Source organism: Pristiophorus japonicus, unplaced genomic scaffold (assembly GCF_044704955.1).
Source record: "Pristiophorus japonicus isolate sPriJap1 unplaced genomic scaffold, sPriJap1.hap1 HAP1_SCAFFOLD_489, whole genome shotgun sequence".
In the NCBI taxonomy this organism is placed as follows: Eukaryota; Metazoa; Chordata; class Chondrichthyes; family Pristiophoridae; genus Pristiophorus; species Pristiophorus japonicus.
The window spans coordinates 220,001-235,143 of record NW_027254394.1 but is presented as its reverse complement, the minus strand read 5'-3'; the positions used below and the strand labels follow the sequence as shown (position 1 = coordinate 235,143).

Below are 15,143 nucleotides of genomic sequence, written 5' to 3'. Positions count from 1 at the left end.
TTACCAACATAGACCTCTGCACTAACTCAACTACCACAGCGGCCCAGCCTATTGCCTGCTAATACCTAATTCTGCACTGTCAGATGGAAACTGTCTGCATCACAGGTTGGGCCTCTACTCATTGGCATTCAGAAGAATGAGAGGTGATCGTTTCGATACGTATAAGATTCTAAGATCCGTGACCGTCTCATCAGAGTTCCATCCCACTTCCCGGTTCCTTTGGACGTCCCCATGACCACATCCATTTTCCCTTCCATTCCAAAGCCCCAAAACTGAAATGAGAGACAACAGCAAAGATTAAAAATTCCAATCCAAATTTATATCAGAATAACATAATATATTTACTAATCACCCTTGTGCATTTCCTTCTATCCCCTTTTTGCTTTAACTAGTCTAGCGTTCCTCCGCTGAGGCACGGCTGGTGGAAGACTGCTGCGTGTCAGGGCCAGATACTACAGAAGGCCTTGCAGGACACCCTCGACCAGCTCTGGGCCTGGAAGGCTCGGCTGTAGACTCCACCACCTCAGGCTGGGCAGCAGCAGTCTGGGCTGGCTGGATGACGGCCAGCGACAAGTGCAATGGCGGAGTGGCAGTGGTGGGATCAGGATAGCTGTCATACTGAGAAAGGACAGCAGGTTCCTGCTCCACTGACCCAGTGCCACTCCCCCGGGGCAGCACCTCAACATCCCCAACAATTTGCTGGAGCACAGTTTGGTGGGCTGCTGTGAACTTGGATAGGTTAGGTAAGTGGGCAAATGCATGGCAGATGAAGTATAATGTGGATAAATGTGAGGTTATCCACTTTGGTGGTAAAAACAGAGAGACAGACTATTATCTGAATGGTGACAGATTAGGAAAAGGGGAGGTGCAACGAGACCTGGGTGTCATGGGACATCGGTCACTGGGGGTTGGCATGCAGGTACGGCAGGCGGTTGGGAGGGCGGGTGGCGTGTTGGCCTTTATGGCGGGGGGATTTGAGTGCAGGGTTGGGGAGGTGTTGCTGCGGTTGTGCAGGGCCCTGGTGAGGCTGTGCCTGGAGTGTTGTGTGCAGTTTTGGTCTCCTGACTTGAGGGGGGACACTCTTGCTGTTGAGAGGGTACAGCGAGGGTTCACCGGATTGATTCCCGGGATGGTGGGACTGACGTGTCTGGGTGAGGGGGGGGAGCTGGATCGACTGGGCTTGTATTCGCTGGAGTTCGGAGGAGTGAGAGGGGATCTCATGGAAATGTTTCGGGTTCTGGCGGGTTTGGACAGGTTGGATGCGGGAGGGATGTTCCTGGTGTTAGTGGGGTCCGGGACCGGGGGTCACGGTCTAGGGATGGGGGTGGGCCATTTGGGGCCGAGATGGGGGGGAAACTTCTTCGCCCGGGGGGTGGTGGACCTGTGGAATTCTCTACCACGGAAAGTTTTTGAGGCCAATTCACTAAATGTGTTCGGGAAGGAGTTAGATGTGGTCCTCGCTACTGGGAGGATTGGGGGGTGTGGCGGGGGAGCGGGAGTGGGGTGCTGGAGTTGCATTTTCGGCCATGAACTCGTTGAATGGCAGTACGGGCTCGAGGGGCCGAATGGCCTTCTCCTGCACCTATTTTCTATGTTTCTATGTTTCAATGGTAGCTGTGGATGTACTGGATGACATGATTATACACCATATCCACTTGGAATATGCATCCACCACAACTAAAAACATCTTTCCCAGGAAGAGACCTGCAAAGTCAATGTGGATCCTGGACCATGGTTTAGATGGCCACAACCACAGACTCAGCGGCGATTTCGCTGATGCTTTAATTAGCTGCATACAAGTGTTGCACTGATGCACACATGATTCCAGATCAGAGTCAATTCCAGGTCATCATACATGAGACCTGGCAATGGCTTTCATCATGACAATACCGGGATGAGTGCTATGTAGATCATGTACAAATTTCTCTCTGCCTTTCTTAGGCATAGTCTAAGGATAAGGGGTAAGCCACAGTCTAAGGATAAGGGGTAAGCCATTTAGGACCGAGATGAGGAGAAGTTTCTTCACCCAGAGAGTGGTGAACCTGTGGAATTCTCTACCACAGAAAGTTGTTGAGGCCAATTCACTAAATATATTCAAAAAGGAGTTAGATGTAGTCCTTACTACTAGGGGGATCAAGGGGTATGGCAAGAAAGCAGGAATGGGGTTATGAAGTTGCATGTTCAGCCATGAACTCATTGAATGGTGGTGCAGGCTCGAAGGGCCGAATGGCCTACTCTTGCACCTATTTTCTATGTTTCTATGTTTTTCTATGACAAGGTGGATGCAGAGAGGATGTTTCCACTGATACAGGAGACGAGAACTAGGAGGCATAATCTTAGTATAAGGGACGGCCCATTTAAAACTGAGATGAGGAGGAATTTCTTCCCTCAGAGGGTTGTAAATCTGTGGAATTCGCTGCCTCAGAGAGCTGTGGAAGCTGGGGCATTGAATATATTTAAGACAGAGATAGACAGTTTCTTAACTGATAAGGGCATAAGGGGTTATGGGGAACGGACAGGGAAGTGGACCTGAGTCCATGATCGGATCAGCCATGATCATATTAAATGGCGGAGCAGGCTCGAGGGGTTGTATGGCCTACTCCTGCTCCTATTTCTTATGTTCTTGTGTTCATTGTTTTCGGTCCCTGCCACAAACTCTGTTCCCTAGCCACTGACTCCATCCCTCTCTCCAACTTCTGCCTGAGGTTGAACCAGACTGTTCACAACCTTGGTGTCATATTTGACCCTGAAATGAGCTTTCAACCACATAGCCACAGCATAACTACAACCGCCTATTTCCACCTCCGTAACATCACCCATCTCCGCCCTTGCCTCAGCTCATCCGCTGCTGAAACCCTCATCCATGCCTTTGTTACCTCGAGACTTGACTATTCCAAAGCACTCCTGGCTGATCTCCCATATTATACCCTACGTAAACTAGAGGTAATCCAAAACTCGGCAGCCCGTGTCCGAACTCGCACCAAGTCCTGCTCACTCATCACCCCTGTGCTCGCTGACCTTCTGTTGCCTGGGCCCCAAGCTCTGGAACTCCCTGCCTAGACCTCTCCGCCTCTCTACCTCTCCTTCCTCCTTCAAGACGCTCCTTAAAACCTAACTCTTTGAACAAGCTTTTGGTCACCTGCACCAATTTCTACTTATGTGGCTCAGTGTCAAATTCTTTATCTCAAATAATACTCCTGTGAAGCACCTTGGGACATTCACTACGTTAAAGGCACTATATAAATACAAGTTGTTGTTGTTATGTATAGGAGACAAACATAACCCACTTCAATCAGGAGTCGATCGAACATCAACCAAACGGTCATGACTTGTGCAGAATTTCATTTTAAGAGAGAGACGTTCTTTGAAGCTTCTGTGCTCTTTCCTGCTCACAGCAGTCCCAGTGTGAAGTTGTACAGAGACATTCACTGATATTTATGCTCACAGCAGTGCCAGTGTGAAGTTGTACAGAAACATTCACTGATATTTATGCTCACAGCAGTGCCAGTGTGAAGTTGTACAGAAACATTCACTGATATTTATGCTCACAGCAGTGCCAGTGTGAAGTTGTACAGAGACATTCACTGATATTTATGCTCACAGCAGTGCCAGTGTGAAGTTGTACAGAAACATTCACTGATATTTATGCTCACAGCAGTCCCAGTGTGAAGTTGTACAGAGACATTCACTGATATTTATGCTCACAGCAGTGCCAGTGTGAAGTTGTACAGAAACATTCACTGATATTTATGCTCACAGCAGTGCCAGTGTGAAGTTGTACAGAAACATTCACTGATATTTATGCTCACAGCAGTGCCAGTGTGAAGTTGTTGTACAGAAACATTCACTGATATTTATGCTCACAGCAGTGCCAGTGTGAAGTTGTACAGGAACATTCACTGATATTTATGCTCACAGCAGTGCCAGTGTGAAGTTGTTGTACAGAGACATTCACTGATATTTATGCTCACAGCAGTGCCAGTGTGAAGTTGTACAGGAACATTCACTGATATTTATGCTCACAGCAGTGCCAGTGTGAAGTTGTACAGAGACATTCACTGATATTTATGCTCACAGCAGTGCCAGTGTGAAGTTGTTGTACAGAAACATTCACTGATATTTATGCTCACAGCAGTGCCAGTGTGAAGTTGTACAGAAACATTCACTGATATTTATGCTCACAGCAGTGCCAGTGTGAAGTTGTACAGAAACATTCACTGATATTTATGCTCACAGCAGTGCCAGTGTGAAGTTGTACAGAGACATTCACTGATATTTATGCTCACAGCAGTGTCAGTGTGAAGTTGTTGTACAGAGACATTCACTGATATTTATGCTCACAGCAGTGCCAGTGTGAAGTTGTACAGAGACATTCACTGATATTTATGCTCACAGCAGTGCCAGTGTGAAGTTGTACAGAGACATTCACTGATATTTATGCTCACAGCAGTGCCAGTGTGAAGTTGTACAGAGACATTCACTGATATTTATGCTCACAGCAGTGCCAGTGTGAAGTTGTTGTACAGAAACATTCACTGATATTTATGCTCACAGCAGTGCCAGTGTGAAGTTGTACAGAAACATTCACTGATATTTATGCTCACAGCAGTGCCAGTGTGAAGTTGTACAGAGACATTCACTGATATTTATGCTCACAGCAGTGCCAGTGTGAAGTTGTACAGAGACATTCACTGATATTTATGCTCACAGCAGTCCCAGTGTGAAGTTGTACAGAAACATTCACTGATATTTATGCTCACAGCAGTCCCAGTGTGAAGTTGTACAGAAACATTCACTGATATTTATGCTCACAGCAGTGCCAGTGTGAAGTTGTACAGAAACATTCACTGATATTTATGCTCACAGCAGTGCCAGTGTGAAGTTGTACAGAGACATTCACTGATATTTATGCTCACAGCAGTGCCAGTGTGAAGTTGTTGTACAGAAACATTCACTGATATTTATGCTCACAGCAGTGCCAGTGTGAAGTTGTACAGAAACATTCACTGATATTTATGCTCACAGCAGTGCCAGTGTGAAGTTGTACAGAGACATTCACTGATATTTATGCTCACAGCAGTGCCAGTGTGAAGTTGTACAGAGACATTCACTGATATTTATGCTCACAGCAGTGCCAGTGTGAAGTTGTTGTACAGAAACATTCACTGATATTTATGCTCACAGCAGTGCCAGTGTGAAGTTGTACAGAGACATTCACTGATATTTATGCTCACAGCAGTGCCAGTGTGAAGTTGTTGTACAGAAACATTCACTGATATTTATGCTCACAGCAGTGCCAGTGTGAAGTTGTTGTACAGAAATATTCACTGATATTTATGCTCACAGCAGTGCCAGTGTGAAGTTGTACAGAGACATTCACTGATATTTATGCTCACAGCAGTGCCAGTGTGAAGTTGTTGTACAGAAACATTCACTGATATTTATGCTCACAGCAGTGCCAGTGTGAAGTTGTTGTACAGAAACATTCACTGATATTTATGCTCACAGCAGTGCCAGTGTGAAGTTGTTGTACAGAAACATTCACTGATATTTATGCTCACAGCAGTGCCAGTGTGAAGTTGTACAGAGACATTCACTGATATTTATGCTCACAGCAGTGCCAGTGTGAAGTTGTACAGAGACATTCACTGATATTTATACTCACAGCAGTGCCAGTGTGAAGTTGTACAGAAACATTCACTGATATTTATGCTCACAGCAGTCCCAGTGTGAAGTTGTACAGAAACATTCACTGATATTTATGCTCACAGCAGTCCCAGTGTGAAGTTGTACAGAAACATTCACTGATATTTATGCTCACAGCAGTGCCAGTGTGAAGTTGTACAGAAACATTCACTGATATTTATGCTCACAGCAGTGCCAGTGTGAAGTTGTACAGAAACATTCACTGATATTTATGCTCACAGCAGTGCCAGTGTGAAGTTGTACAGAGACATTCATTGATATTTATGCTCACAGCAGTGCCAGTGTGAAGTTGTACAGAAACATTCACTGATATTTATGCTCACAGCAGTGCCAGTGTGAAGTTGTTGTACAGAAACATTCACTGATATTTATGCTCACAGCAGTGCCAGTGTGAAGTTGTACAGAAACATTCACTGATATTTATGCTCACAGCAGTGCCAGTGTGAAGTTGTACAGAAACATTCACTGATATTTATGCTCACAGCAGTGCCAGTGTGAAGTTGTACAGAGACATTCACTGATATTTATGCTCACAGCAGTGCCAGTGTGAAGTTGTACAGAAACATTCACTGATATTTATGCTCACAGCAGTGCCAGTGTGAAGTTGTACAGAAACATTCACTGATATTTATGCTCACAGCAGTGCCAGTGTGAAGTTGTACAGAAACATTCACTGATATTTATACTCACAGCAGTGCCAGTGTGAAGTTGTACAGAAACATTCACTGATATTTATGCTCAAAGCAGTGCCAGTGTGAAGTTGTTGTACAGAAACATTCACTGATATTTATGCTCACAGCAGTGCCAGTGTGAAGTTGTACAGAAACATTCACTGATATTTATGCTCACAGCAGTGCCAGTGTGAAGTTGTTGTACAGAAACATTCACTGATATTTATGCTCACAGCAGTGCCAGTGTGAAGTTGTACAGAAACATTCACTGATATTTATGCTCACAGCAGTGCCAGTGTGAAGTTGTACAGAAACATTCACTGATATTTATGCTCACAGCAGTGCCAGTGTGAAGTTGTACAGAAACATTCACTGATATTTATGCTCACAGCAGTGCCAGTGTGAAGTTGTACAGAAACATTCACTGATATTTATGCTCACAGCAGTGCCAGTGTGAAGTTGTTGTACAGAAACATTCACTGATATTTATGCTCACAGCAGTGCCAGTGTGAAGTTGTACAGAAACATTCACTGATATTTATGCTCACAGCAGTGCCAGTGTGAAGTTGTACAGAAACATTCACTGATATTTATGCTCACAGCAGTGCCAGTGTGAAGTTGTACAGAAACATTCACTGATATTTATGCTCACAGCAGTGCCAGTGTGAAGTTGTTGTACAGAAACATTCACTGATATTTATGCTCACAGCAGTGCCAGTGTGAAGTTGTACAGAAACATTCACTGATATTTATGCTCATAGCAGTGCCAGTGTGAAGTTGTACAGAGACATTCACTGATATTTATGCTCACAGCAGTGCCAGTGTGAAGTTGTTGTACAGAAACATTCACTGATATTTATGCTCACAGCAGTGCCAGTGTGAAGTTGTACAGAAACATTCACTGATATTTATACTCACAGCAGTGCCAGTGTGAAGTTGTACAGAAACATTCACTGATATTTATGCTCACAGCAGTGCCAGTGTGAAGTTGTACAGAAACATTCACTGATATTTATGCTCACAGCAGTGCCAGTGTGAAGTTGATCTACAGAAACATTCACTGATATTTATGCTCACAGCAGTGCCAGTATGAAATTGTACAGAAACATTCACTGATATTTATGCTCACAGCAGTGCCAGTGTGAAGTTGATCTACAGAAACATTCACTGATATTTATGCTCACAGCAGTGCCAGTGTGAAGTTGTTGTACAGAAACATTCACTGATATTTATACTCACAGCAGTGCCAGTGTGAAGTTGTTGGACAGAAACATTCACTGATATTTATGCTCACAGCAGTGCCAGTGTGAAGTTGTTGGACAGAAACATTCACTGATATTTATGCTCACAGCAGTGCCAGTGTGAAGTTGTTGGACAAAAACATTCACTGATATTTATGCTCACAGCAGTGCCAGTGTGAAGTTGTTGTACAGAAACATTCACTGATATTTTGCTCACAGCAGTGCCAGTGTGAAGTTGTACAGAAACATTCACTGATATTTATACTCACAGCAGTGCCAGTGTGAAGTTGTTGTACAGAAACATTCACTGATATTTATGCTCACAGCAGTGCCAGTGTAAAGTTGTACAGAAACATTCACTGATATTTATGCTCACAGCAGTGCCAGTGTGAAGTTGTTGTACAGAAACATTCACTGATATTTATGCTGTAAATGAATCATTGACTTTCTGTTTCTGCACCATCTCCCTAGGCCCCCCGCTGGAGAGCTTAACCCGGTGTATGCAACAGTCAGTGGTAAGAAACCCAATTCATTACTCATTCCGCTGATCAGTCCGAATAATATTTATTGTTTTGTGATGTTTCTAAAAATCAATCGGATGAATCTTCTACTTGTTGTTATCTCTGAAAAATGGAACACTTTCCCATTTCAAGCACTCAATAGCTGCATCAAGCTGGCTAAGATATAGGAGAGTCAGCTGTGGAGTAAAGCTCCCTCTGTCGGGCATCACTAATGTGCCTCACCCTCAGACTTGGAACAGAGCTCACCACTGGAACAATTTCTACTTCAATTCTTGCCGCCTCTCTCAGCAATGTTGATGTTTAGTGTCCAGTGAGGGACGTGTTGTACTGAGATCTGTAAGAGCCACGTGGAGACGGACACACAGACACAATCTCCATCCCTCCAGCCGCGGCCGATTTCAAACCCACTCCCACTGGTGAGCAGACAGAGTTCAGTTACCCCCATTGGAACGTTAACCTTGGAGTTGGTGCTGTGTAGATGTGTTGCAGCTCACTGCTCCCAGGTGAAGCAACGGACACAGGGTCAACCTACTTCATATGTGAACATTTAATGCTGCATTTATACCACACAAACCGGACTCATGATGTAGTACACGTGGGGAGTGACGCAGTGTGTGTGGGGAGTGTGTGTGTGGGGGGTGACACAGTGTGTATGGGGAGCGACACAGTGTGTGTGGGTGTTTGGGTGTGTGTCGGGGGGGGAGTGTATGTTTGGGGAGTGTGCACGCGAGTGGGGAGTGTGTGTGTGTGGAGAGTGTGTGTGTGTGTGTATGGGGTGTGTGTGTGCGGGGAGTGTGTGTGTGTGCGGGGAGTGTGTGTGTGTGCGGGGAGTGTGTGTGTGTGCGGGGAGTGTGTGTGTGTGCGTGGGGGGGGAATGTATGTTTGGGGAGTGCACGCGCGTGGGGAGTGTGTGTGTGTGGGGAGTGTGTGTATGTGTATGGGGTGTATGTGTGTGGGGAGTGTGTGTATGTGTATTGGGTGTATGTGTGTGGGGATTGTGTGTGTATGTGTGTGGGGAGTGACGCAGTGTGTGTGGGGAGTGACGCAGTGTGTGTGTGTATGTGGGGAGTGACGCAGTGTATGTGGGGAGTGACGCAGTGTGTGTGGGGAGTGCTGCAGTGTAGGATAGGCAAGCAGAGTTATGGATGAGCTAAAGTTTATGTTGGACGGAGGATGTGAGGCCAACCAGGAGAGCACTGCAATAGTCGAGTCTTGAAGTGATAAAGTCAGGGTGAGAGTGTCTGCAGCAGGTGGCCAGAGATGGCCGATGATTTTTTAATCGTTCACAAAGAGCATTTATTGCCCTTGGGAAGGTGCAGCCCGTGAGGTGATGCTACTCCCACAGTGAGTATATTTCTTGGCCGCAGTTTGTTACAACTGTGTGTCTTGCTCGGTCATGTCAGAGGGCAGTTAGAACTCAACCACATTGCTGTGGTCTGGAGTCACATATCGGCCAGATTTCATTCCCTAAAGGACATTGGGGAACCAGAATCTGGTAGTTTCATGGTCACCATTACTGATACTAGATTTTTATTCCAGATTTATTTAATTAGAACCATAGAATAGAATCCTGGAATGGTTACAGCACAGAGGGAGGCCATTCGGCCCGTCGAGCCTGTGCTGGCTCTCTGTCAGAGCACTTCAGTGAGTCCCTCTCTCCCGTATCACTTCACACTTTTCTGTGTTAATCAGCGACCTGTCCGCCCATTTCACCAGCCTGTCTATGTCTTCCTGGTCTGTCACTATCCTCCTCACTGTTTACTGTACTTCCAGATATTGTGTCATCTGTACATTTTGAAATTGTGCCCTGTGCACCCACGTCCAAGTCATTCTGTTTGTAGCCACCAGATGGCGTCATTGTTGGAGACCACTGAGCAGCACGCTCATGGTATAAAAGGCCAGCCATTTTGAGAGTCAGGCACTTTGAGCCTAAATAAGACAGAGCCAAGGTTGTACCTTGCTTAGTTAAACAGTACTCAGCTTGAACCTTTATTCCATACATTACATTTGGCGACGAGAATACAAGAACCTTTGTTTGCAAAATGAACACGATTGGATTTTTAGAGCGAGTCGTGGAGGGAGAAGATTGGGCAGACTTTGTGAGCCATTTGAACCAGTACTTCATGGCCAACAAAATGAAGTGGGTCAACGATGCAGATCGGCGCCTAGCTGTGTTCCTCACTGTGTACGGTTCAAAGATCTGTGGTCTGATAAAGAATCTACTCATGCCTAGTGATCCAACAGAGAAAACGTACGAGGAGTTGTGTACATTGGTACGGGAGCACCTCAAGCCAGACGACAGCATCATCATCTCGAGATACAGGTTTTATACACACGTTCGATCGGAGGACCAGAGCACGGCGGAATTCGTTGCTGACCTGAGACGTCTAGCGGGACCGTGTAAGTTCAGGAAGGTGTTGGCAGACATGCTGCGGGACTTCTTTGTTCTCAGTATCAACCACGAGGTGATCCTGCACAAACTTCTGGCGGTGGAGGAGTTGGATTTAAAAAGGGCCATCCAGATCGCTCAATCATGTGTGACGACGGACAGGAGTCTAAAGCAAATATCGGTGAAGAACGAAACCTCCTCAGGTACTGTAAATGCGATTGATTCGGTGTTCGGCAGAGCGACACATGGCAGGGCCTATCTGGCTGCGTTCGCGAAACCTGTGGCTGCCCAAAGTCTGCCAGCGGGAATTTATCCGACTTCTCCGTGTTGGCGTTGTGAGGGAAATCATCGGCACCAGCAGTGCCGATTTAAGCAATATAGTTGCAAAGGTTGTCTGAGAGTGGGGCATCTCCAGCGCAAGTGTCCGCAGATGAGCAAGTGAGCTGCGACACACCATGTGGAGGATGAGAGTCAGACTAGCGCTGATCCGGATACACAATCCAAGATGCCAGAGGAGGAAGTGTATGGACTGTACTCTTTCATAACCAAGAGTAAACCAATGTTGATTAATCTGAAGTTTAATGGGATACCGGTATCGATGGAACTGGACACGGGGGCGAGTCAATCGATCATGAACGAGAGGGCATGTAATAAGCTGTGAGATACTAAGACTGTGAGGCCCAAGCTGAGCCCTGTTAACACCAAGCTGCACACGTACAAAGAACTGATAAAGGTGATTGGCAGTGCACAAATTAATGTGTCATATAACGGTGCGGTTCACGAGATACCGCTGTGGATTGTTCCAGGCAATGGCCCAAAGCTGCTCGGCAGGAGCTGGTTGGAGAAAATCAGATGCGACTGGAACGACATAAAGGCGTTGTCATCGGAGGAAGATACATGTGACCAAGTATTGAGCTAGTTCCCCTCACTGTTTGAACCGGGTATCGGCAACTTCACAGGAGCCAAGGTGCAGATCCACCTGGACTCAGATGCAATACCCGTCCATCATAAAGCTCGGGCAGTGCCGTATCTGATGAGGGAGAAGGTCGAAATTGAACTGGACAGACTCCGGCGTGAAGGGATCATATCACCGGTCAAATTTAATGAATGGGCCAGCCCCATTGTTCCTGTGCTGAAAAGTGATGTCACAGTCAGAATCTGTGGAGACTACAAGACTGCGATCAACAGGGTTTTGAAACAAGATCAGTACACGTTACCAAAGGCTGATGACTTGTTTGCGATGCTAGCTGGAGGGAAGTCGTTCACAAAACTGGACTTGACGTCGGCCGATATGATGCAGGAGTTGGTCGAGACACCGAAGAGACTGATGTGCATTAACACGCACAAAGGACTGTTTATTTACCACAGGTGCCCGTTTGGAATTCACTCGGCTGCAGCAACATTCTAGAGGAATATGGAAAGTCCACTGAAGTCCGTTCCCAGAACCGTCGTGTTCCAAGATGACATCCTGATCACCGGTCGTGACTCCAAGGAACATCTGAACAACCTAGAAGAGGTTCTATTGCATTTGGATAGAGTGGTACTCAGACTGAAATGCTCGAAGTGCGTCTTCATGACACCGGAGGTCGAATTCCTCGGGAGGAAAATCGCTGTTGATGGCATCAGACCTACTGACGTGAAAACCAAGGCCATCAAGAATGTACCCAAGTCGCAGAATGTGATGGAGCTGCATTTGTTCCTGGGCCTACTCAACTACTTTGGTAACTTCCCACCTAAATTGAGCACAGTACTGGAACCACTGCACATGCTATTGAGAAAAGGCGATAACTGGGTGTGGGGCACATCGCAAGACAGAGCTTGTGAGAAAGCCACCAATCTGCTTTGCTCGAACAAGCTGCTGGTACATTATGACCCATGTAAGCGTTTAGTTTTGGCCTGTGACGCATCGTCATATGGAATTGGTTGCGTACTCCAACAAGCCAATGAGTCGGGGAAACTTCAACCTGTCGCATATGCATCCAAAAGTTTGTCCAAAGCAAAAAGAGCCTACGGCATGGTAGAAAAAGAAGCTTTAGTGTGTTGTACGGTGTTAAAAAGATGCATCAATACCTGTTTGGTCTGAGGTTTGAATTAGAGATCGATCACAAGCCGCCCATTTCGTTGTTTTCCGAGAGCAAAGGTATCAATACCAACACTTCATCCTGCATCCAAAGGTGGGCGCTGACATTATCTGCCTATGATTATATCATTCACCCCAGACCTGGCACAGAGAATTGTGCCGATGCTTTGAGCCGGTTGCCGTTGCCCACACCGGAGGTGGAAACGCCACAACCGGCGGATCTAATGTTAATCATGGATGCTTTTGAGAGTGAAGGAACCCCTGTCACGGCTCAACAAGTTAAGACCTGGAACAGCCATTTCCCAATTTTATTGGTGGTAAAGGGTTGCATCCTCAAAGGGAATTGGTCTGCCATACCTAAGCAAATGTGCGAGGAGGCCAAACCGTACATTCATCGCAAGGACGAGCTGTCTATTCAAGCAGATTGCATATTGTGAGGCAATCGAGTTGTAATGCCCAAAAAAGGGAGAGAGAAGTTCGTGCGTGAGTTACACAGCACACATCCTGGTATAGTGATGATGAAGGCCATCGCCAGGTCCCACGTATAGTGGCCAGGAATTGATTCTGAGCTGGAAGCATGCATGCATCAGTGCAACATCTGCATGCAGCTCAGCAAAGCACCAGCGGAATCGCCGCTGAGTCTGTGGTCACGGCCATCCAAACCCTGGTCCAGGATCCATGTAGATCTTGTAGGTCCCTTTGGGCAAGATGTTTTTAGTGGTGGTGGACACTTATTCGAAGTGGATAGAATGCATAATCATGTCATCCAGCACGTCCACGGAAACCATAGAGGATCTCAATGTCATGTTCGCGACACGTGGTCTGCCTGACATAGTGGTGAGCAACAATGGGTCGTGTTTCACCAGTCAGGAGTTTTAGGAGTTTATGAAACTTAACAGCATAAAACATGTAAGGTCAGCAACGTTCAAGCTTGTGTCCAACGGGCAAGCAGAACATGGAGTACAAATTATCAAGCAAAGCATGAGGAGAGTAACCTAAGGGTCACTGCTACCCACTTGTCCTGCATACTGCTGAGTCACTGAACAAGACCCCACACACTCACAGGGGTCTCGCCTGCTGAACTCATGATGAAAAGAGGTCTTAAGACCAAGCTATCTCTGGTACACCTGGATTTAAATAATCATGTTGAATACAGAAGACAAAGTCAACAAGGTTACCACGATCGCGCAACTGTGTCACGCGAGATTTCTGTTAATGATCCTGTATATATGTTGAACTATGGTCAGGGTCCCAAATGGATCGCTGGCACGCTCATGGCCAAGGAGGGCAACAGAGTATTTGTTATTTAGCTCAAGAATGGGCAAACTTGCAGGAACCACATGGATCAGACAAAGCTGAGGCACACAGACGAGCCAGAGCAGTCGGACGAAGAAACCATCGACGACCAACCAACCTACCAGCAGTCTTCAGTGGGTTCAAGGGTCATCAGTGAACCTGGAATTTCCATCACAGACATGTTCAATAAAAATGGACTTGCAATTCCTGACATGGCCACTGCCACCCCCAACAAGTCAGTCATCCAGCCATCAGCCACAACAGACCCCGCACACTCACCCAAGGCTGGAATTGAACTGAGACGGTCAACCTGGAAGCACAAAGCATCGGACCGTCTCAACCTGTGAAAGTCTGTGATAAGATCTCAGAGGTGGGTATTGTCATGTATGTACATTCTATTGTCACTATTGGAGGACACTGAGCAGCACGCTCATGGTGCTGCTCAGGTATAAAAGGCCAGCCATTTTGCGAGTCAGGCACTTTGGGCCTAAATAAAGCAGAGCCAAGGTTGGACCTTGCTTAGTAAAACAATACTCAGCTTGAACCTTTATTGCATACATAACAGGTCTGGAACTCACGGCCTGAAAGGGCGGGCGATGCAGAAACCCTCACCACATTTAAAAAGTACTTGGATGTACACTTGAAGTGCTGTAACCTACAGGGCTACGGACCTAGAGCTGGAAAGTGGGATTAGGCCGATAGCTCTTTGTCGGCCATCGCCAACACGATGGGCCGAATGGCCTCCTTCTGTGCTGTAAATTTTGATGATTCTATGGGGCTGAAATTCGCCCCTCTCCTGAAGGCCTGTTACCACCGTAAATCAGCGGCCCCACTGCGGAGTGGAGTGGCCGGGGACTTTTGCTGGAATGGCTGCTGCTAGCCCAATTGCTCTCCCGAGTTTTCCCGGCGGTGCCCCGATCCCACCCTTACCACCCCTCTGCTGCCGATCGGTGTTAAACACATCATCACCGTGCACACTGCCGATCCAACCCCCCGATAGCGACATTCCCCTGGGAAAATCTTCGGCCCACTCGGCGGTGCCAAAACAACCTTTTCCCGGTGGCCCGGTGAGGCTGTGGCCTTTTGCAGCGGCCGTGCAGCTTCCCTTAAAGGGGAGGACCCACTGCCGCTGCCGCCATGTTTTTCTTGTCGGCCGACTGCCAGGTCAGCCCGACAATTATACCGCGGGTTCGGCCGGGCCACCAACAGGCAGCATGGGGGCCGCTGGCCCGGTCGAGA

General features: G+C 46.8%; 1 protein-coding gene across 6 annotated transcripts in view; it reads left to right on the top strand.

Annotated features, from left to right (window-relative positions):
* The window catches only part of LOC139253271 (uncharacterized), a 135,371-nt gene that overhangs the window by 99,307 nt on the left and 20,921 nt on the right, over positions 1 to 15,143 (top strand). For all 6 annotated transcript variants that reach the window (XM_070873482.1, XM_070873485.1, XM_070873484.1 and 3 more), the window contains one exon: positions 8,090 to 8,133. In XM_070873482.1, the coding sequence (XP_070729583.1) occupies positions 8,090 to 8,133 (44 nt within the window). The remainder of the gene's footprint in view (positions 1 to 8,089; positions 8,134 to 15,143) is intronic.